General features: G+C 46.5%; 1 protein-coding gene across 3 annotated transcripts; it reads right to left on the reverse strand.

Moving 5' to 3' along the window:
* Window positions 1–3,572: 3,572 nt before the first annotated feature.
* On the reverse strand, window positions 3,573–23,416 carry TNFRSF13B (TNF receptor superfamily member 13B). 3 transcript variants are annotated; one of them, XM_083474909.1, is made up of 6 exons: window positions 23,332–23,407; window positions 16,423–16,549; window positions 13,191–13,311; window positions 10,682–10,798; window positions 9,774–10,001; window positions 3,573–6,080 (listed from the first exon to the last, which is right to left on the reverse strand). In XM_083474909.1, the coding sequence occupies exons 3-6, from the start codon at window positions 13,294–13,296 to the stop codon at window positions 5,812–5,814; spliced, it is 720 nt and encodes a 239-aa protein (XP_083331035.1). In that variant the 5' UTR covers window positions 13,297–13,311; window positions 16,423–16,549; window positions 23,332–23,407; the 3' UTR covers window positions 3,573–5,811. The 3 variants fall into 3 exon arrangements, with proteins under 3 accessions (XP_083331035.1, XP_083331036.1, XP_083331037.1); XM_083474910.1 differs by lacking the exon at window positions 23,332–23,407 and adding an exon at window positions 18,884–18,898; XM_083474911.1 differs by lacking the exon at window positions 16,423–16,549 and having other exon boundaries at window positions 23,332–23,416.
* Between the last annotated feature and the right edge of the window lie 301 nt (window positions 23,417–23,717).

Here is a 23,717-nt window from a genome sequence, read left to right on the forward strand (position 1 = left end):
ACTCCCATCAGCTCCTGCCAGCACAAATGCTGACTGAAGCTGATGGGTGTTGTAGTGCAAAAACCAGATGAAGGGTGTGGAAGCTTGGTCGAGATGGATCCTGGATCCCATAACATTTGGTGGGAGAGAAAGGGTAGTAAATTCATTGATCCAGCTTTTGCATGTTCCCTCCAAAATGGGATCCTGCGGCACACGGAGAAGCAGAGCAGTCCTGTGTGATGAGAGCAGATCGCTGGCACGAGCTGGAAGTACACAAGGATTTCTCTAGGAAGAGGTGAGTACAACTCAGGTGTCTCAGACTAATGGGCAAGACACTTGCTTCCATTCTCATGAGCCTCTGGCCTATGCTTGTCTCGTGGGGTTTTCTCGTGCTCTTGGAAGATGAATTAAAAAAGAGAACAAGGGGATTTCTGCTGCTGCTTTTCTTATTTCCGGGTCTGAAGATAAAGTATGATCGGTACTTACATTCAAAGTTAGATCATGTCCTTGTCCAAGTTTTTAAAGTTCTGTTTTGAGGAGCCCTGTGCTATTTAAGAAAGATGACTAGGAGCCCCTCATGTGAAGTTCTGGGGCTATTTTCAAGTGCATATCACCATTTTCAAGTGCATATCACCATGTACAGATTACGTAGAAATCCCAAAAGATGCCCTGACTTAGAGAGCTGGCTGATTATTGTAATGCCGCCCTCCTTATTCCTTTTCAATAATGCAGCAAGCTTGCAGTGGAAGAGGAGTTGGCCTACTGCTTCCTGCCCAACACTGGAGCTCAAGCTGCATTAAAGTGGAAAAAACAATAATAGATGTATGGCACCCCCTTGTGGTTGAATGATACATAGGAGATCTCTCTCCATTTCCAAGCTCTCTATATTTACTGTCAGATGTCAAAACAATTGATTTTTTAAATCATTGCTTAGGCAGAAGTGGATGTGATCATTAACCCCTGCATGCATCCTTGATGCTTGCAGTGTAATAACCAGGAATAACCAGCTGCAAATACCTTCCCGCCGCAGCAGTACCTATTTATCTACTTGCACTGGCATGCTTTTGAACTGCTTGGGTTGGCAGGAGCTGGAACAGAGCAATGGGAGCTCACCCTGTTCAAACCGCCGACCTTCTGACTGGCAAGCCCAAGAGGCTCAGTGGTTTAGGCCACAGCTCCACCCACATCCCATAAGACGGCTTGCCAGCAGTACACGTGAGAAGGATCTAGGAGTCTTAGTTGACCACAAGCTTAACTGAGTCAACAGTGTGATGAAACAGCAAAGAAAGCGAATGCTATTCTAGACTGCATCAACAGGAGTATACCGTGTTTACGCAAATCTGATGTGCACCTCAATTTTCAAAACCTTGAAGCCAAAAAAGTATTTGCTTGCATCATCAAATCTAATGTGCACCCTAATTTTCGTGAAGTAGTTTGGCCAAAAAAAGGGGCACATTATTCAAGTAAATATGGTAGTTTCCTGATCAAGGGAAGTAACAATGCCACTCTATTTTGCCTTGGTTAGAGCACACCTGAAGTACTGAATCCAGTTCTGGGCACCACAATTTACTAAGGTTATGTGCAAGCTGGAATGAGTGCAGAGGAGGGCAAGCAAGATGATAAAGGGTCTGGAAACCAAGCCCTATGAGGAATGGTTGAGGGAGCTGGATATGTTTAGCCTGGAGAAGAGGAGAGCTGGATATGTTTAGCCTGGAGGGAGGAGATACGGTAGCCATCTTCAAATAACTAATGGGAAGATGGAGCAAGCTTGTTTTCTCCTCTGGAGGATAGGTCCTGATCCAATGGATAAAAGTTGCAAGGAAGGAGATTCTGACTAAACATCAGGAAGAACTTTCTGACAGTACGAGCTGTTGGACAGTGGAATGAACTCCCTTTGGAGGTTGTGGACTCTCCTTCCTTGGAGGTTTTTAAGCAGAGATTGGGTGGCCACCTGTCATGGATGCTTCAGCTGAGATCCCTGCATTGCAGGGGGTTGGACTAGATGACCCTTGGGATCCCTTCCAACTCAATAATTCCATGATTCTAGGATGCCACATTCCACTTCCCAGGGCTACAAGTTCTAGAATTCCCTGCAAAGAAAGATTGATTGTCAAACTACTCTGGAAATCATAGTCCTAGGAGGGGAATAGCGGCCTCTCCTAACAACTCTTACCTCCTGGAATTCTTTGGGGAAAGCCATAGCTCTTTAAAGTGGTTTGATTCTGCTTTAAATGTATGGTGTGAATGTGACCCAATGTCAAACATAACATGGAGGAAGGAGAACTATTTCTCATCTTCCAATGGGTCTCTTTAGCGAGATCACCCAAAAAACAACAACCCACCCTTAAAATATATTGTGCAATCCCTTTTTTATAAGCATGTTTTAATTAATTTGAGGTTACCTTTTGGCCTTTTTATGTTCCAACTCTTCTGTTTACGTTGTGCTTTTCAAATGCAGGTGGTGGAGAAGTGATGTTTAGCTCAGTCTCTTCCAACCCCCTCCCCCCCCCCCCAGTTTATCATTATTTTGAAAGCACTTCTTGACAACAAGCCATGCCCATTTGAAATTCGGACAATACAGGCTGCATTGTCTCTCTTAGCATCGTGGGCTTCTCCTTCCAGCCCGCCGCACAGTGAGAGCTGGAAGAAAGAGTTGCCATCCTAACATCCGCTCACATGTATGGGCAGTGCTATTGCTCCGGTTGCCTGGTAACCAGGGGGAGGCCTGCCCGAGGGCGAGCGGATGCTGAATTAAATAGCATCTCGGGTCGGTCGGTCTCAATGCTACTTTCTGCTTGCTGTCAGGGGCAGGCTGGGAATGGGCTTTATTTACAACTGATGGATCAACTTGTCTTTGTTCTGCTGGGGAGCATTTCAGCCCAAGAAGCCGTACGTAGTTGGTGATATGCTGGTAGTGACTGGGGCGTGGCCCGCTTTCGGCCATAAAAACCACCCCATGTTTACTATAATGAACTTCCAAGTATTGGAAGCGATTTACATGTGTTGACAGTCTCAATATATGTGGAGGGATTTGTGTTTGATGGGGCTCCTACCCCAGTCAAGAAAAGAAGCCATAGAAGACTGGATCGATAAGGGGGGGGGGCAAGCATTTAACCCTTTGCTTTCCAGCGGTGTGTTCATTCTAAATCTCCTCCCTGGAGTACGGGGTTGGGACAGAGTGATACATGGAACCACATCTTCCCTTGCCGTGGCTGGAACCAGCTCTCCACACACACCCCTCTTCTAGAACTTGCAGAGAAATGAAGAAGGCACAGGTGCAGTCTGAGACTCTGTGGGAAAGACCCTGGAGAGGAGGAGTCCTAGTTGATGCTGAGAAAGCAAGGGGCCTTTGGTCCTCTCGGCTGCCGTGTGGGAGCAAGACCTCCTGGGAAGAGTTGGTGAGATCGCTAGGCCTATGCTGTTTTCGGTTTCTTGAATAAAGAGTTGACTTCACTGAGACCATGTTTTTCTTTGCTGACTTTGGCTCCTGACAATTAAAATAATAATCTCCCATCAGCCCCAGCCAATATGGACAGGGAGGGTGGGAGCAGTTGTGCTAAAACACCTGAAAGATTACAAGTTTCCCATTTCTGTTTTGTTTTTGTTTTTAGATATTTTTTATTAACAGGCCAATCACATCACATTAATTTCAAATCACAATAATTCCAAATTACACAGCCAAATTTTTAACATTTTTGTTGGGGGTACCCATGCTTCGAGCTCCGAAAGGGATCCGATCATCTCTCTTGCTGCTGCTGCTTTAATTACACAGTTCTGTCAAAATAATATTCACAGTTCTGTTCAATCTTCTCTTTGTTGTTTTCCTCATCTTCTTGTTATCATATATTCCTTTCTTTGTGATCTCTGATAATCTCCACAAGCGGGTTGAAGACAAACGTTCTTATATTCTGTGTGGATTTTACACTCATCCAAGAGCCGTAAAAGTAGACAGACACCATTTCAGCACCTCCGTACAAAACATTCCGACAGTCTGTCCTGATCTCCCCAGGCCCGCCTCAAGTTTCCCATTTCTGGGGGGGGGGGGACTGCTCCTTCCCCAGTGGCTGGGAATACCAGATGCTGGGAACCATAGGGTGGGGTTGCACTCATGACCTGCTTGCAGACTTTCAATGGAGGCATGAGGCTGGCCACTAAGAACAGGCTGCCGGACTAAATAGGTCTTTGGCCTGATTCAGCAGGGATCTTCCCAATGTTCCTACGTCTCTGTACTTCATAAGCTGCTTTTTGGAGGGCAAGGAAAGGTGTTTGCTTGTTAAGCTATACTCATCTGCCTCTGACATCACGTTTTTGCTCTAACTCCGCAGCTGCTTTCCACCGCCTCTCGAAAAAGCTTTTGAGATTGTTGAGCCTTTGCAGTGATCATAGCTCTCCGCACTCACAAAACATTTCAAATAGGCATGCCTAATTGGGCCCCAGTGCAAAGTGTTGTGCAACCATTTTCCTGGGAATCCGCCTATCCAGTAGGTTTCTTAGGCTTTTCCAAGAAATCTAGGGAGATGTAGACCAAGGGATGCCTGAGTACAGTAAAGTCTTCTATGGCAAAATGATTCTGAGCTGATGTACTTTTCAGGATGGCGAAAAGTCTGCCATGTAGCTGTGATGGGATTTATTAGCAGTCCTATTGAAGCTGGCTCATTTCATGCCACTCTTTAGGGAAGGTTTTTTTTTTTTAAAAAAAAGCCTTTCAGCTTCAGAGCTAAGCATGCAGGATTTGCAAATGAGTGCCATTGAAATCATAGAATCGTGCAAGGAACCCCAAGGGTGTTATCGACTGGTTGGACGCCGAGGAACCAGCTGGGGAACCCCCAAGGGTAGAAGGCTCAGAGTCTGGGGATTGGTGGCGGGATGTTAATGAGTGGTCAGAGGGAGGAGACTGGGAAGAGATGGTGTCAGAAGCTGAAGAGCTAACAGGGTTTAGTGAGATGGGAGAGTCTGTGGCAGAGAGAAGTTCAGATGCAGAAATGGAAGCAGAAGCAGGAAAGGAGGGAGACCAAGAGGCAGAGATGAGTCTGGCTGGCGAGGAAGCCAGGTTGCCTCCCCCTCCTGCTGCGACAAGCTCCCCTCTTCCCTGGTCTCCCAGAACCAAGGGAGGCATGAAGTGGGAAGAGCAAAGGCAGGCATGCCTGCAGAGTCTCAGATTGCTTGGGGAAATGATTAAATGAGGAGGGGAACCATGTACACTACTCCTTTGAGGAAAAAGTGGTGTGTAAAATAAACACTGTAGGCATATCTGATTTTTATATACCTGTGAATGATTGCTGTGGCACGTATTGCAGAAAGTAAGGCATGTTTATTTGAAATTGGGGTCAGTAGAAACGTGATCTTTCATCTCAACACTTTTCCTATTCCTGTGAACAGACAAAGAATTAGGCTTTCTTCACTAGCTGCTGGTTTTTGTTTTTGTTTTGAAAGAAAGTCAATGAAGGGCTTTCCCCCTGGGATGTCATGTCCACTGCTGATTTAGAACATGTGCAGAGAGGAGAGCAGGGAAAGACTTCCTAACTGTTAATGTAAATAGCAGATATGTCAAGAGAGAAGATTAGGCTGCAAAACTCTTTACTCCTGAAGCCCTGGCTTTCTATATGCAGGGAGGTCTTTCCAAGGGGGGTAGAATTCAGACATGCAAATCGATGCCACCTGCAGTCCTGAAGTGGCTGAGTCCAGGAATTGTTTTACCTTCTGGATTCTGCAGATTGTGTAAGGAGGCATTCCCAGGGGAATTGTGTGGAGGAAGAACCTGGAAAATTCACGCAGTTTTGCTCTAGTGTGGAGGGGCGGCTATGGTCCTGTAGTATCTCATTGCCCCGTATCTCAATTCACCTGCATCTTTTCTTGCGAGGGAGAGCAGATAATTTGGAAGTGACCATCTTCAGGGGTAGGAATGGTTCCCATACTCCCTGTGCCAGCAGTCCCTGCCACGGCGGGACCCCCTGCCATCCCGGCTTGGTAAGTCCTGTGGGCCCTGGTTTCTTGAACGGCAGGGCTTGCTTCAGGGAAGCAGAAGCCGCAGGTTTCAATGGGCTCTGGTGTCTGGCTGCCGCTGGATCCGCTCCCCACGCTCCCTGCTTCCATTAGATGCTCTGAAAAATAAGTCCATGTGCATTAAAGTGGGAGTCTTCCCAGAAGCTGCCATTGTGGTCTAGCAGGCAGTATCAGGTAAGGAGTATGGAGGCACGAGTTCAAATCTCAACCCAGCCATGAAAATCACTGCATGAGATTTGGGCCTTTATTTTTCCAGGCCAAGTGTTCCTACTTTCCAGGGACAGTCCCAGATTTACAGAAGCCATCCCGGTTTTTGGTTTTATCCCGGAATGTTCCACTTTTCCTTAGGACATCCCTATTTTGCATCAGAGAAATATTGGAGGTTATGGGTCCCTATCTTCATTGGAGAAATTTTGGAGGGTATGTGGTTCTGCCAAGGAGATAACTAACTATACAACCTTTAGAAGACATTTGAAGGCAGCACTGTACAGGGAAGGTTTTTTTTAATGTTTAATGTTTTATTATGTTTTTATATATGTTGGGAGATGTCCAGAGTGGCTGGAGCAACCCTGTCAGATGGGTAGGGTATTATTATTATTATTATTATTATTATTATTATTACTACAGTAGTACCTCAGGTTAAGTACTTAATTTGTTCTGGAGGTCCGTTCTTAACCTGAAACTGTTCTTAACCTGAAGCACCACTTTAGGTAATGGGGCCTCCTGCTGCCACCATGCCGCCGGAGCACGATTTCTGTTCTTATCCTGAAGCAAAGTTCTTAACCTGAAGCACTATTTTTGGGTTAGCGGAGTCTGTAACCTGAAGCGTATGTAACCTGAGGTACCACTGTATTATTAAATAGGACATCCCTATTTTCATTGGAAGGCATGTTTACCCATTATATTTATAATCCACCCAGAAGGCAATCAAGCTGGGCATTTGCTGAGGCCTCCACACCAAAAGAAGCACAACAGAGTGGAATGGATGACACAGTGCACAAAGCGTATCTGAGGAGGCTGGAAAAGGCGTGAGAGAATTATTGGGTTGCTGTGAGGTTTGGGGGGCAGAATAGAATCTTGCACACTTTCCCGAGCATAAGAGGCAGAACAGTGTGCGCTAAACAATACCTTTCAGTGCTTGGGGTATACATCTATTGGTTTTATGCCAGTTTTAACTGCTACGCATGCCCTCCCAAGTGTCCCTATTTTCCAGGACTTACAAAAGCCATCCCTGCTTCTGATTTGATCCTGAAATTGCCCCTATTTCCCCCACCAATCTCTTTCCAGCCTGGGAGAGTCCTTGCCCCTTCACAGAACTTCTCCACAGGGAAGCAAGAATTAATGTCAAAGCCTAACCCTGTAGAGTACATACTAGTGCCATTTTTTTTTTTAGCTGCGCAGCTGGGACCTATAATAAAATGTTGTAGCGTGAAGGTTCTTTTTTGAGGGGGGTGTTCCTTCCCTTTCTTGCGCTGCTGCAAACCAGGGGGTTCCACCACTCCCCAAACTCGCTCTTGTGCACGAGCAATGCTGTTTTGACTACATAAACAATGGCACCCCCAGCCTGAGCAGTAGGTGGAATGGTACTTTCCTCTGTTTTCTTCCTTTCTCTCCCCATCACTGTAATTTTTAAAAGTAAAAAAATAAAAGTGGAGGGGAGATAAAGGGGTGGTTGTTGCGGCGACCTGTGGCATAGCCTACTGGTGGAATCTTTCATTCCAGTTGAAGACCAGTGTGGTACAGCACTTGAGAGTGTCAGACTGGGATCTGGGAGACCAGGGTTCAAGTCTCCACTCAGCCACGAAGCTCACAGGCTGACCTTGGGCCAATCATTATCTCTCGAGACTAACCTACCCCTCAATCTTGCGGGAATATGATTGGCAAGGGACGGGGGGGAGAGAACCATGAACGCTCCCTTGAGCTCCCTCAATGTGAATGCAGTAAATAGCAATGCCATAGATAAAAAAACAAATGCATTGGGCGGGGCGGAAGGCCTCTATGAGGCTGAAAATGTAAATGAGAAGAGCCAATGGCATGGTGTTAGGGTTGCCAAGCCTCCAGGCTTCACCCAAAGTCTCAAGGTTTGCCTGGCTGGTGGCATGTGGAGGCATGTGGAGGGCTGGCATCAGAGTGCGTTTAATAATTAGTATTAAGAAGACTGTGTATGTGTATGCATATTGCAAGCTTCTGCCGAGCGGGAACCGACGGTGAATCATAGCACAGAAAGTCTGGGTGTGTGTTGACTGCCTTCTTCCATTTCCCCCTCCCAATTAACCTCCATCTCCAAGGTTCACCGATGTGACACCACCGGAGGCTGCTTCTAGATCTCAGGTTTGTGCTCTGAAATCTCGGGGTCTGGGATGCTCCTGGCCTGGCAACTCTACACAAGGCAAGCCACCGTTGAGGAGGAATCCAGCAGCCTATGAAGCCTGAATTTTGCTTTGGGAAAGGTTCCAAGTCCTGGTGGCAAAGACACACTTGAACATTGTAGACCAGGGAGGTCTGAGGAGATGGGGTGTGGGCTAGGGAAGATTTTTGGTGGTGAGTGTGTGCTTTGGAGATGGGAGTGTGGGGCTTCCATTATCTTCATAGTTTCCTGCAAAGTCCCCCTGGCCTAGCAGAAGCAGGAAACAAGCGAGCATGTTTTTAAGTGGGTTAAATAATTTATACAGTTTTTCTTGGCACAGGAGATAGTGTGTGTGTGTTTTTAGGGCTGTCCTCTATTGAAAGAGATTTGTTTGATTTCTCATAGGCACTTGATCACTTAAATTAGTGAAATACAGAAATCCACATATGGGTAAACAATTATAAAAGGGGTGGGTGGGGTATAACCAAATTATTATTTATTGGGTGGGGGGAGGGTGTTAATGCTTGTCAGAACAGATGAAAGCGTTCTCTGTCCTGTGTATGTCACATTTTTTTGCAAATATTTAATGTTTAAAAAAAAAATTTAATTAATGCCAGCTTTTCTATTAAACTAATAGATTAATTTACTGTGGGTTACATCCTTAGACCAGGACAGTTTACTGCGGCATAAACACAACCTTTGATAAAGCAGAATGCTGAGGTCTGAAAGTAGACTGTGCTCCTTTAGACTTCAGTGGGGAATCATAGTTTTTAACATTCTTCAGACAAACCTCACTGCAGTTAAAGAGTTCTAACTCAGCCAACTTTATGCTCTGCTTTTCCTCTTGCGGGGAAAGCTTAAAAAAAATAAAATAGGAGGAGCATATGCCAATGTGATCGCCACACCTACTTATCTAAAGCGTACAGTCCTCCCCACCACCTGATTTATTTTATTTTATTATTTTATTTTATTTATCTTGACAAAGTAATAACCATAAATAAATAAGAATAAAAATGTGCACCCCACCACTGAGACCATTCCATTGTAACTATCCAACCTCCCAAAACTTCAACACCTCTTGCGATGGTTTGACCCCTTTCCGTTTTAACAGTACAAATTCTACAAACGCCCTCCATATCTCCTCAAAATCTTTCCTCCTGCATATGCCACCGTCTTACCTTAATGGCACATGTTAATTTATCGTTAATAGCTATATCCCACATCTCTATACTATTCTTCCATTTTATATTCTGCTTGCCCCTTCCACTTCCTAGCTATAATAACTCGTGCAGCTGTCAATAAATTTGTGAGCGATTCCTTCATCGCCTCCCACCACCTGATTCTGATGCATCTGTAGATCTGACCCGATTCTATGCTGGACAATGTAGATTCTGCGTTTGGGGTGGGTTGAGAAATCTGAACTCAAATGATAGAAAGCATTTACCTTTGGGGCTGTCATTTCCTTTCCGGCAAGCGATGGTACCGGCTTGGCAGATCGCCGCATCCACCCATTTCCTAAAGTGAACCCAAGTCAACAGCAAGGAGAAGAGCAGAGTACACAGACAGATGCCCAAGATCATGTAGATGACCATCCGCTGGTCACACGCACTGTCCATCTTGCACTGGACACCCTGGAGAGCAGCCACTGCTGGTAAGGTAGGCGCAGCATCCTCTGAAAGTCAATGGAGGGGCAACAAGGTCAACAGCTGCTCATCTAGCAGGAATCCTCCATGGAGCTTTGGTGAACATCCTGTGCACAATGCCTAGCGCAGGGATCGGGAACCTTTATCAGCCGAATGGCCACATTCTGTGCTGGGAAACCTTCCGAGAGCCACGGGCCAGTGGTGGACAGGGCCAGAGGCAAAAGCTAAATCTTACTTTGTACACACACATTACACTATTCCCCACCCCACCCCCAGTCTGCCTGGTGTGTTGGCACATCCGCCGTACACGCTATACCTTTAAAGAATTCTGCGCACTGTAGTTTCCCCCTCACAGAGTTACGATTCCAAGCAACCCTTAACAAACTACAGTGCCCAGAATTCTTTGAGGGGAAGGATGTGCCTCAAATGTGCTTTAAAGGCATAGTGTACACTGGATCTTAGCAGCAGCATAGAATTCTGTCCTTTATCCCCCAACATTTTGGTTTATACAGGCATCCTCCGACACAAGCTCTGTAACCTAATTCTGGAGTGTTGTGTCTGGGCGGGGCGGGAAGGAATTAAGCTGTATTTACACTCTGAGAGGGAACGCTCTCTCTATATGCCTGGAGGTATCATCTGGGGCTGAGAATCCAGTGAGGAAAACCCTGCTTTCCAGCTCTAGTGTGGCCCATTCATCCCAGACGCTTACTTTTGCAGAAAGGGTTGCATTCCCTGGGGTGCTGCCCACAGATACTAACACAACTGAAGCACTGCCTCAGGAGCCAGTCGTAGTAGAAGCCCTCATGTTTGCTGCAGTCTATGGAACCTGAGGAGAAGGAGACAAAACAGGGTTTGCATCCATTGTATTAAATAAATAACGAGTGAGATGCTCCAGTCACGAGTCAGCATTTTCTCCGGTCCAATCTTGGGCCCGCCTGCAGTTCATTGGCTACCAGCTCATGTTGCCATGGGAACAGCAGCATCCTTGAGGCTGGCGAAAGCTGGAAGAGGGATTGCTCTCCTCTCGCCACTGAACTGCTGGAGCATCTGGCTTGCCAGCCGGTTCACCTTATTCCGTGAAGCTTTTTGCACCTATTGCCAGCTGTTAAATCAGCCTGCATCCACCAAGCATGGCTGACGCGCCCTTCAGATGTTGCAAAGCGCTTGTTGTCAGAAATAAGTGGTGATAAATAGGGATCGTGATTATTTTTATGGGCTTCATAAATTAGCTCATTATAATATTTTGTTGGGATGGGGATGGGGGAGCCTGTGGCACTCCCAATGTGGTTAGACTCCAGCTGCTGTCAACCCCAACCTTCGTGGTCAGGGATGATAATAGTTGTAGTTCAAAATACACGGAGAGTCGCAGATTCAGCATCCCTCTTCGTAAATGAGCTCCGTAACCCATGCCAATTCCAATTAGGGTTGCAGCTATATTCAATTAGCCATTAGACCGATTGATTAAAACCTTTTCAAACAAAGAAAATATGCTTCTTGCTCTGGAAATTATTATTGAATTGCACTTATAGCCCACCTTTCCTTCAAGGGGGGGTGCGTGGTTCTTCGCCGCCTCCTTGAATCTTACAACAACCCTGTGAAGCTGGTTAGGCTGGTTAGTGACTGACCCAAGGTCGATGTCATGGACTGGCTGGGCACTGAGGAGTAGTGGGAGCTACCAGCTGGGGAACCCCCAAGAGACAAAGGCTCAGATCCCCAAGATTGGGACGACAATGAGTGGTCACAAGGAAGAAGAAGAAGAAGAGTTTGGATTTGATATCCCGCTTTATCACTACCCGAAGGAGTCTCAAAGCGGCTAACATTCTCCCTTCCCTTCCTCCCCCACAACAAACACTCTGTGAGGTGAGTGGGGCTGAGAGACTTCAGAGAAGTGTGACTAGCCCAAGGTCACCCAGCAGCTGCATGTGGAGGAGCGGGGAAGCGAACCCGGTTCCCCAGATTACGAATCTACCGCTCTCAACCACTACACCACACTGGAGAAGAGCAAGAAGACTGGAAGGATGAGGTATTGGAAACTGAAGAGGTAACAGGGCTTAGTGAGCTGGGGGAGCCTGTGGCAGAGCAAAGTCCAGAAGCAGAAGCTGACTCAGGAGAGTAGGCCGAGAGTCAGAGATGAATCAGGCTGGTGAAGAGTTATGGGTGTCTCCCACTCCTGCTGCAACAAGCTCCCTTTGGGAAGTATGTTGACCAAGGCTGAGCACCAGTGGGAACATTTGGTGGACTCTGGAAGAGGACTCTGATGAAAACACTCCCTCTCCAACCCTAGAGTTTCTTTCCTACTTGGTGGAGCTCCCTATTTGAAGGGCTGTCCAGTCCAAGTCTAGCCAAAAGATAAATACTAGAGTTGTCAAATCAGGAGCATCCCAAATGCTGAGGTTTCACATCCCAAACCTCTGAGCTAGGGTGGCCCCTGGTGATGTCACATGATGGACCCTGGAGATGGAAGTTAATGGGGGGCACTTCCCCACCTCCAAGTATGCTACAATTTGTAGCTGGCTCCTGCTGGGCTTTGTAAGCTTGCAAGCTGCATGTAAGTCTTCTTAATAATATGTATTATTATTAAAGGGACTTTTGTCCACCTGGAGATTCACCTCCACCTGACATCTACAGGGGGCCAGGCACACCTGGAGACTTCAGGTCAGACTGGAGGTCTGGCAACACCAATAAATACCCTTTAGAAAGGAGGGTAAGAGGGCCCTTGCAGCTTCCCATCAGAGGTTAGTAGCACCTGAACAGCAGGCTGTGCAATATTAAGAGAGATTAACAGAGAAAAGCAATATTAAATCATAGTCACAAATTTTGCATTTAAGCTTACAAATTAACATAGTCAATTTTTGGGCAAATTGTATGCAAATGAACATCCGATTTCTCTCTCTCTCTCTTTTTTTTACAAAAAAAATTATACCACCATTTTTCCAGGAAAGCGAGCCAGGAGCCGGGAGAGATTATCTTTCTCTGGGACCATCAAAGGCTATTTCTGAGCTGCCATTGCAAGGGGAATGCAGCAATTGATGTCAGCTGATCTGATTCCAGGATCTGGGAGCATCATGGTTGAAAAGAGGCACGCAAACATTGCAACTTAAAAAAATATATATCATAGAATAGAATCATAGAATCAAAGAGTTGGAAGAGACCACAAGGGCCATCGAGTCCAACCTCCTGCCAAGCAGGAAAACAGCACATGTTCCCAGGACACTCACTGCAGGCATCGGCACATCCTTGAAATGGGCGCGGGTGACATGTGACATTGCAGGCTATGCACTTTTGCAAGAGCTCGTCCAAGAACTCATCCTTTGCACACGGCATGGCAACCCAGGAAGACTGTGGAAATAGAGAGGGGTAGAGTGAAAATCTCACTGAAGGGGCAATGGCGCCAGGCTCACTCTCTGCAAAAGAGGAACTGGGGGACCACAAAGAAGGGTACCAGGGGTGGGTTTCTCTTAGCCCACAATCTCACCATACAGTGGTACCTCGGGTTAAGTACTTAATTCGTTCCGGAGGTCTGTTCTTAACCTGAAACTGTTCTTAACCTGAGGCACCACTTTAGCTAATGGGGCCTCCCGCTGCTGCCGTGCCGCCAGAGCACGGTTTCTCATCCTGAAGCAAAGTTCTTAACCCGAGGTAATATTTCTGGATTAGCAGAGTCTGTAACCTGAAGCATATGTAACCCGAGGTACCACTGTACATTTAAAGCAGTATCATATCACTTTAAACAGTCATAGCTTCCCCCCAAATGATTCTGGGGTTGTGGTTTGTTAAGGGTGCCAAGAGTCATTAGGAAACTCTTCTCTCCCTCCTCCGAGCTACAATTGCCAAAGTGGATGAACAATCAACCCCTCTTCACAGGGAACTCTGAGAACTGTAGCTCTAGGGAGGGGAACAGGGGCCTTGTAAAATGTCTCAGAACCCTTAATGAACTACTGATCCCAGAATTCCTTGGGGGAAGCCATGGCTGTTTAAAGTGGCGTGGTACTGCTATAAAGGCATGTCATGAATGTGGCCTTAGTTCTCTCGTCTTCTTTTTTTCAATCTCAAGTTTCAATCTCCAGCATCCTTTTCTCACAGTGGCCAACATAGGAGCTAACTCCTAGGGGCTGAGGTCCCTTTGCTTCCCTGCCCATAACCATAGCTGTCAACTTTTCCCTTTTCTTGCGAGGAATCCTATTCGGAATAAGGGAATTTCCCTTTTAAAAGGGGGAAAGTTGACAGCTATGCCATGAACTATCTGAGGGGGCCTTGGACCCCCAAAGTTGATGGGCACTGGCATTCAAATGCTGTGTGTGTGTACATGTGTGCGTGTCTTGTGGTTGATCATGTGGTGACGGGCTTAACTGGGCCCCCCAACATTTTGTTCAAGTTGACACCCCTGCTGGCCAGCCACATGCCCATGGTTAGCCTAAAAGCAGGACCTGAACTTCTCCCCCCCCCCAGCTGTTTCCAGTCACTGGCATTCAGAAGCATCCTCTCAAGCAGCTCTTGATACCATTCATGGGTTTGCCTAAGCCTGTTTCAAATCCATCCAACTTGGTGACCCATCACTGCTTCTTTGGGGAGCAAATTCCATAGTTTAACTCTGTGGTTTGTGAAGAAGGAATCATTGCAGAGTTGGAAGGGAGCCTGAGGGTTATCCAGCCCAGCTCCATGCAATGCAGGAATTTCTGTTGTCTGTCCTGCGTCTTCCAACATTCTGCTTCTTTGGGTCCCCAAAGTTCTAGCATTTCTAGGGAGAATAACTTCTTCTCTGTGCTATGTATAATTTTATGCACTTCTATCATGCCCAAAATGCTATAATCTCTTCTCACAGGGGAGTCGCTTCATCCCCCTTGATAATTTGGGTTGTCCTTCTCTGAACCTTTGGGGGAGGTAAAGGTAAAGGGACCCCTGATCATTAGGTCCAGTCATGAACAACTCTGGGGTTGCAGCACTCATCTCGCTTTACTGGCCAAGGGAGCCGACGTTTGTCTGCAGACAGTTTTTCTGGGTCATGTGGCCAGCATGACTAAGCTGCTTCTGGCAAAACCAGAGCAGTGCACAGAAACGCCGTTTACCTTCCCACCGGAGCGGTACCTATTTATCTACTTGCACTTTTATGTGCTTTTGAACTGCTAGGTTGGCAGGAGCAGGGACCGAGCAACGGGAGTTCACCCCGTTGCAGGGATTCGAACCACAGACCTTCCAACTGGCAAGCCCTAGGCTCAGTGGTTTGGACCACAACGCCACCCGCATCCCAAGGCTCCAAACCGGAGGTGGAGCCTAGAGCCAATGACAGGCAGAACCAATGAATTCCCCATCATCATCATTGCTTATTTCTAGAAGAGGCAATGTTGAAACTTAGCTGACTTAGTTTATATTGAAGAATGGAAACCCTTTTTGGAATACCTGAGAAAGAACTGTAGTCAAATGAATTTTGAAAGGGTTTGAATTATGAGCAGCGGATTAAAAATGGCAGTAAGTGTAACAGAGGAAATATGCTATCAGACATAGTTTGACATAAAATGCAGCAGATTATGGGTGGAAACAAAAACACCATAGTAAGGTAAGGGTAGGAAGCCACCCTGCTTATTTTGAAATAGAAATGTAAACTGAATTTGAAGTTAATGTGTTTTAAGTTTTCAAAATGGAATAAAACGTATTAGAAATGAGGGGAGAGACTTAGCTGATTCTACGATCCTCTGGAGTGGTTGCAAGTAAGAGGGTTGACTGAGGCTGGTGGGGCAGTGCCCCCCCCATCTGCCCTAATGGTCAAACCACCCCTGAATGCTGGACAATACATTGAGGCCAGTGAAAAAGGATTGTGGCAAAGGAAAGTGATACCTTTTTTTAACCTAATTTCCCAAGGAGAGTCTTTGGACCCCATTCTAGTTGTTTGCCCTACATGTACCTTTGGAAAACCAAAAAGTTATACAAGACGCAGCAATGGTTATATTTTCTCTCTTTCGAACAGTTGAGACTGCATCAGATGGCCTCTCCAAGCTCATTCTCCTGTGGTGCTTTCATTGAAAAACTGGCACTGTTAACTGTCTCTGCACTGTGACAATTTCAGCTTCAATACGCCCTCCTGTGGTCGGATCTGGTTGTTGCCATGGCAGGGCAACGCTTTCTTCTGTGGCAAATGCCAGAATGTGATTAAGGATGTGTAGCTCTGGCTATTTCCATTCTGTGCCGCCCGCCCCCCGCCCACCGCGATATACATTTAAAGCAGCAGCACATCACCTTAAAGCAGGGTTGCCATATTTCAAAAAGAGGCTAACGTCCATCTGATATTATCAGATGGAGAAGCCATGTGATGCAGGCTCTGACAACCTCGAAAGTTGTTGAGCTTTATTTAGGAACACTCCAAAATTGTTGGTCTTATTTTTAGACTAACCCCAAAGTTGTTGAGCTCTTTTAAACAAAAACGCCAAAAAACCTGCAATTTTTTGATTGACTTGCCTAAGATCCAGGACAATGTGTCAGCTTCCCCACCCGGACGTCAATTCCACCTTTGAAAGCCCAAACGTATGGCAGTCCTGTCTGAAGAGTCAGGAGATATCTGGCATTCCTTTTCGTGGAAACGACCCTGCAGGTAGAAAACAAACACAGAAGCAGGGTGGGATCCAGCCTCCTTCAGGAAGGGCAACATGTAAGGAGCCTTGACTTTTCAGAAGTTTGAACCGTCTGTGTGCCAATCTCTTGTGAGAAAGAGGCCTGGTGTGCCTGTCAGTGATTTTTCAGCACCAAAGACTTTGTTTTTGTCTTCTCAGACCTTTTAGCATCTCTAACATCTTTTAACACAATTGATGTCTCCCCCCCCCCCCCCGGAATTACAGAATTATGACAATTCTACCAGTTTTAGGTTTTAGCATATGTTTTGTTACACTCTATCTATCTATCTATCTATCTATCTATCTATCTATCTGGTTGGCTGCCAAGGTTTGATTTGTTAAATAAATTGGAGTTCTTGTTATTAAAAACTCTGTTAGAGTTTGTAATCTCTATTTGAGTTTGTAATCCTTGTCAGAATACATACTTTTGAATGGATTAGTTTTTATTACAACTGACTATTAATTTGCGAGGAGGAACCACTCCCACTATTGAAACTTACATTGGCCTGAGTTCTTGGTGTGCTTTTTTCAAGGTTTGATTTGTGCCTGCCAATATATGTTGGCTTTTATGAGTGAATTTTATTATTTGCTATAGCTGGGTTGGTTTCTAAACTAGATGGCATGCTATTTAAATTTGTCTATTTCACTCGGTAAGCTGCCTAGAGAATTATTATCATTATTATTATTATTATTATTATTATTATTATTATTATTATTATGGCAACTCATGAAGGAATAAACATGGAGAGGCTTTCAAAAATGGCATTTCCCAACACCGATGGCTGTTGGTGTCCATTGGAACTGATGGGGCAGGTGGCATGGAGGTCAAGAGGAGGGGCAGCCAGAGCCAATGACAGGCAGGGCCTAGTAAATCTAGATTCACCCCCTCTCTACCTCTCAGCTGAGTTCTGCAAGGGCAACGCTGAGGTTGAGGAGGAGGAACAAACTGATAGACAGCACAAACACACCCTAAGAAGGCACCCTCCAACATTCCTCCCATGAAAATAGGGACTTCCTATTCCATAATAATAATAAGTAATATTAATAATAATAATTTTACTATTTATACCCTGCCCATCTGACTGGGTTGCCCAAGACACTCTGGGCTGCTTCCAATATATATAAAAACATAATAAAATATGAAACATTGAAAAAACTTCCCTATACAGGGCTGCCTTCAGATGACTTGGGGGTCAGATAACTCCATGCCCTTCAACATTTCTCTGATGAAAATAGGGACATCCTAAGGAAAAGCGGGCTGCCATGGGACCAAATCAAAGATTAGGACAGCTTCTGTAAATCCAGGACTGTTCCTGGAAAATAGGGAGCCTTGGAGAGTCTGGGGGAGGTGTGTACTGGCTGAGGCCAGACTGAGGTTTCCCTATTTATCTTAATGGACCAGCCTCCACAGCAGCCTAAAGTGAGCCAATCTACCTCAGGATTCAATCTCCTCACCCTCCCTTGCAGGTGTGGCCCTCCAGGGATTGCTGGACTACAATTCCCACCAGCCCCTGCAAGCATGGCCGATGGCCAGGGATGATGGGAGTTGTAGTTCAAGCAACATCTTGAAAGGCCAATGGTTCTCCACTAACTCTTGCCTGTTTTTCACCAGGCTTTATAGATGCTGGCTCTTTTTTCTTTTAAGTTTTGCACTGACAGAGCCCATACAGTGAAGCAGGCTGAGGTGACGGACGGGGTGGGACACAAGTTGAATTTTCCATCTCAGGTGGACAGCTGGGCTGTCTCTAGGTTTTGGTACTGACTTTCACAATGGCTTGGCTGTTTTCAAGCTGCGTTCTGGTGAACTCTGTGGTTCCTCAACGAAAACCGTAGTAACAGTGCTCTGGCTTCCCTCAAAGCCAGGCAGCCTGCCATTGTCCATCTCCACATGCAATGCAGCCCCACAGAGCGGTATTGACTACATTTGTGGCCACACTCCAACTAGACCAACAGGCCTAGTCAGGAAATGGAGAGTGAACCCTTAAAATACGCTCTCCCTACCCACCACCACGATCATAGCTGTCAACTTTTCCCTTTTCTTGCGAGGAATCCTATTCGGAATAAGGGAATTTCCCTTATAAAAAAGTGAAACGTTGACAGCTATGACCACAATCCTTTGTACTGCACAAGGGGTTCCTGGGATTCCCCAGCAAACAAGCCAGAAAGTTCCCATAAGGTGGCAGTTTTGAAAGCTACTGGTTTAGTGACCTGGGCCATATCCCTACAGTACATTTAAAGCACTCTCATGCCATTTGAGCAGTCAAAGCTTTCCCCCCAAAGAATCCTGGGAACCATAGCTGCCAACTTACAGATTTGAAAATAAGGGACCAGCAGCCTTGAAAATAAGGGCTCAGCAGCCAAAATAAGGGATTTTGCTTAGCTTATGCACGTCGGGGCTGCCGTCGTCCTGGTGCGAGGAGTTCCATCGGCCCTTCCCCACCCGAGAGAGAGGGAGGGAGGGAGGAAGAGAGACTCTCGCCCACGAGCCCAGCATGAGGCAGTTGCGGCGCCCTTCTGCGTCCCTCCCCATCCCCTCCTCTTCCTCCTCCCTCAGGCCGCCTCCTCAGCCACTTCCGGCTTCCCCTGGCAGTGTGGCGGAAGTCTCGCAAGAGAGGGGCTGCCTGCCCGCCCACCGCCACCCGTCTCCTCACGAAGCGCCCCTGAGGGGGAAAAGGGAGAGACGGAGACGCGGCAGCTCATGCGCGTGCTCTCTCTCGTGGCGGAGGACCCCAAGCCGCTGCTTCCCTTCCGAGCTGGGCAAGCATGAAACCCGGGAAATTTAAGGGACATCATCAATCCGGGACAGCAGTGGGACAGTGCTGGGATAAGGGAGTTTCCCGCCAAATAAGGGACGGTTGACAGCTATGCTGGGAACTGTTGCTAAGGCTGCCAAGAGTTGTTAGGAGACCCCTCTTCCCCTCACAGATTCCCAGAGTTCCCTGGGAAGCAGGATGGACAGCTAAACCACTCTGAGAACTTGTAGCTCTGTGAAGGGAATAGGAGTCTCCTAACAACTCTCTCTCAACCCTAAATAAACTACAGTTCCCATCATTCCTTCGGTGTGGGAAGCCATGGCTTTTAAAGCGATATATGAATACTTTAGAAGTTAATGGCGTGCATGTGACCTTAGCGTGCTTCCACACGGAAGCTGTGGCAGACTTGGTACGCCTCATGCATGCAGGGTTTTTGAAATGTCCGCACCCTGCTGGTTTCATTCCATACTTCTTCCTCCATGTAAACTGTGTTTGCTTTTTCCATGTTGTTTGGTTTATTGCTTTTTATTACAGGGTGGAAATACGTGAGGGCATTTGAAAAGCATTGCAAGGATGGTGTGCATCCATGAACAGCACCGAGTCCATAATGCAGAGTGCCCTTCGGCTCTCTTGGAGAGCAGTGGGGAACCTCTGGCCTTCCAGAAGTCACTGAACTACAAATCCTATCAGTCCTAGCGAGCATGGGCAATGGCCAGGGATGATGGGAGCTGTAGTTCAGAACATCTGGAGAGCCAAACACACAGCTGCTCCATAACGTGGATTTATTTTTCACTGTTAGCGACGTTGCACATTGGAAGAGATGGCCTATGCATTTTAGGTTCCATCTGCACTATGCATTTAAAGCAGACCACATCATGGCTTCCCCTGAAGAATTCTAGGAACTGTATCTTGTTAAGAGTGCTAACAGTTCTCAGAATCCCCTAGGAAGAGGAGTTGGTGTTTAAATCTCTCTGGGAATTGTAGCTCTGTGAGGGAAATTGGGGTCTGCTAACATCTCTCAGCACCCTTAACAAACCACAGTTCCCTAGATTATTTGGGTGCAGCCATGACTGTTGAAAGCAGTATGATGCCACTTTAAATGTATAGTGTAGATGTGGCCTTTAAAACTTAATAAATCTAAACATTATCTGTTCAACACTGATACTTTATTCAGGAGACATATTGAATAAGAATAATCTTATTATTTATACCCTGCCCATCTGGCTGGGTTTCCCCAGCCATTCTGGGTGGCTTCCAGCACATGTAAAAACACAATAAAAATTCAAACATTTAGCACTTCCAATAGTCATAATAATTTTACATACCGTATTTTTTGCTCTATAATACTCACTTTTCCCCTCCTAAAAAGTAAGGGGAAATGTGTGTGTGTCTTATGGAGCGAATGCAGGCTGCGCAGCTACCCCAGAAGCAAGAACAGCAAGAGGGATTGCTGCTTCCGCTGCGCAGTGATCCCTCTTGCTGTTGTGGCTTCTGAGATTCAGAATATTTTTTTCTTGTTTTCCTCCTCCAAAAACTAGGTGCGTCTTGTGGTCTGGTGTGTCTTATAGAGCGAAAAATACGATAGCCTCCATTTGAAGCAGGGATGGGATGTTGCAGGACTCCAACTCCCATCATCACACTGGCCATGACCATGGTGGCTGAGGCTGATGGGAACTGGAGTCCAACACTCTCAGGAGGACCCCTGTCTCAGTGCCATTTCACAACCAGGCCTTGTCATACGTGCGGAAAGAACACGGCTCTGCTTGTCTCTTTGCTAAGACTGCATAACTATTGCATGTGCCGGGGTCGGGCGGAATCCCAGGTTTGTAAGGTTTGTAAAGGGGGGGGGGAATTGTCACAAGAGAGCAACTCTTTGAGGTTTGCACGAGGCTCCTGTCATCTTGAATACAACATGGTTGACTGCCTGGAGATCGCTTTGTGCTGTTTTTTCTTTTTCTTGTTGGGGACAGAAAGCTCTCAAGAAGTCACTCTCAGAATTAGGTCTGACTGAAACCAAAAGCTGTGTAGATGGGTTCTTTCTGACTCGCCAGGCTTGTTTGTATTCTGTATGTTAAGGCGTGCTAACTATCCTGATTCTCTGTGGCTGCTGAGGTTATTAAAGGCTTGGAATTTCCACAGCTCATGTGAATTTTAGAGTCGGGAGACCCAAAAGGATTTCCCCTGCCAATTTTCATTTCCTTACGTCACAGCTTGCGATAGCTATGCCTGCAGCGTGCTCTGGGTTTATGGATTGGGCCCAGAGTAGGGATGGATGGACCCATCCGTTCCAGTTTTATCATATTTTTCCAGTTTTAAATTGAGTTTCCCCCAATTCTACACCATTTCATGATCCCAACCCCCCCCCAAAAAAGCTTATGAAAATTCACCAGCGTTTTAGTGTGAATTTCTTATAATATACACGTCTGTATGCAATTATGCAGATTGTTGGAAAATACTTTTCCCTAATAGAATGCATTTTTCTTTGCTGTTTTCAGTAATATACGCATTTTTAAATGCACGATTTACCCTATCAAATGCATTTTTGTACAAACTATTTGGCTAGAGATCTACGCTGCAGAACTTGGAGAAGAGCAGGTTTCGAAGGGTGGTTGTGCTTCCGTTCGCATATTGTTTCGATAGGTGTGAATTAAGTAGCTTTGCCTATAAATGTGAACTGAATAAAAACTCTCCCCCTGTCCAGGAGGAAAGGATAAGCAAATGGACCACAACGAATGGTCAGGAAGAGGCTGGCCCATTCCTAGAGGGGGCAGATCCACTGAGGGCCTTTTGCCCAAGTCCTCCAAGCTTGTAGCACTTGTTCCGCCATCCCCAAAGGCCCAGGAAAGTTGCCTTATACTCTCTCAGAGCATTGATACCTCCATCTCAATGTTTCCCAAACTTGGGTCTCCTGCTGCTTTTGGACTACAATTCCCATCATCCCTAGCTAGCAGGACCAGTGGTCAGGGATGATGGGAATTGTAGTTAAAAAAAACAGCTGGAGACCTAAGTTTAGGAAACACTGCTCTAGCTCAACAATGTCTACAATGACTGGCAAAAGTTCTCCAGAGTTTCTTGCATGGAGTTTCTCCCAGCCCTACCAGGAGATGCCTCTTACCTGGAGATACCACTGGCATACCCGCCAAGTGCCTTGGAAAAAATGGGACATCTGTTTTTTTGCCTGGGATAATGGGCGCCATTTTGGGTGCTGTGCCCCCACACACTCTCCTTGTGCTTCGCTCTTGCCCCAAAAAAGTGCTTTTGGGGGGCGAGAGCAAGGCGTGGGTCACGTGACAACACCTGGGAGTGCCTCCTGGAAGACGTGTGTCTCTGTTTTGGGTTCCCAAAATTGGGACGATATGCATTGGGGATTGAACCCAGCTGCTCTACCACTGAGCTATGCCTGTTCCCCTGCTAATCCTGAACTGCATTTGTGATTTAGGTCTCAGCACTGGTTGCAGATATTGTAAGACCCCTTGGACAAAGCACCCTTTGCGGGACCCCCTCCTTCTTCCTTATTACTCCAACAACCTCATTTCTAGCAAGGCAGATGGCCACTACATAAGTCGCCATCGCTCTTCTTTCTCGCCACTGCTTTTTCCTGGGCCGGAGTGAGAGGCTGGTGAACGAGCCAGCAGGTTTCGGCGTATACCGGGAGAGCAGGTCCAGGGGTCTTTTGGCAGTGGGCCCCCTAACTGTGGTAGGGCCCCTCAGCAGATGCCCAACCTCCCAAAACTTTGACGCCAGCCCTGATATAGTAAAAGTCATGCTTGGTGAAATTCTCATTCCTAGATAGCTCTCAGGGGTCCCAGAGTTGTGTCCAGGCCTGGGCCTAGCAACTAGGGCAAGCAACTGGTCCATTAGGACGAATGAGTCACTAACCCACAAATCTCAGCCAGCCCCACTCATCTGCCTTCCTACTCCTATTCATCATCGAGTCTTGGCCATGCCTCCCTCCCAGACCCTCGCGACCACGTAGGAAAAGAAAGGGACTTGCGTTTACTTACACTTCCCCACCTTCCTGATCTGCTCAGAGGTTCTCCCAGCTGTAGGTCATCTCCCCTTTGAGCCCTGAGCCCAGTCACTCTGGTCCTTGACAGAGAGATTTATTATTAGTACTTGATTTGATTAGCCTCTCTGCTGTTTGTTTCCGGGGGGGTTTCCCTTGCATTCTTTTGATGCAAATGAACCCCACAATGAATCTCTTGAAATGGTAGGAGGCCCTTTTTCACAGCTGTCCCAAGGGGATAGAGAAACTCCTTGTCACACCTTTTTTCTGAAGAGAGAGGATACAGCTTAGTTTGTAAATACCCAGGGATGTAAGTTGCCAGTTTGAATCCTGCCAGGGGTCGTGGATCTATAAGAAGGGGCAGATTCTTCCAAATATGGCTCT

This window comes from Podarcis liolepis (genome assembly GCF_965112155.1).
Source record: "Podarcis liolepis genome assembly, chromosome: 14".
NCBI lineage: Eukaryota > Metazoa > Chordata > Lepidosauria > Squamata > Lacertidae > Podarcis > Podarcis liolepis.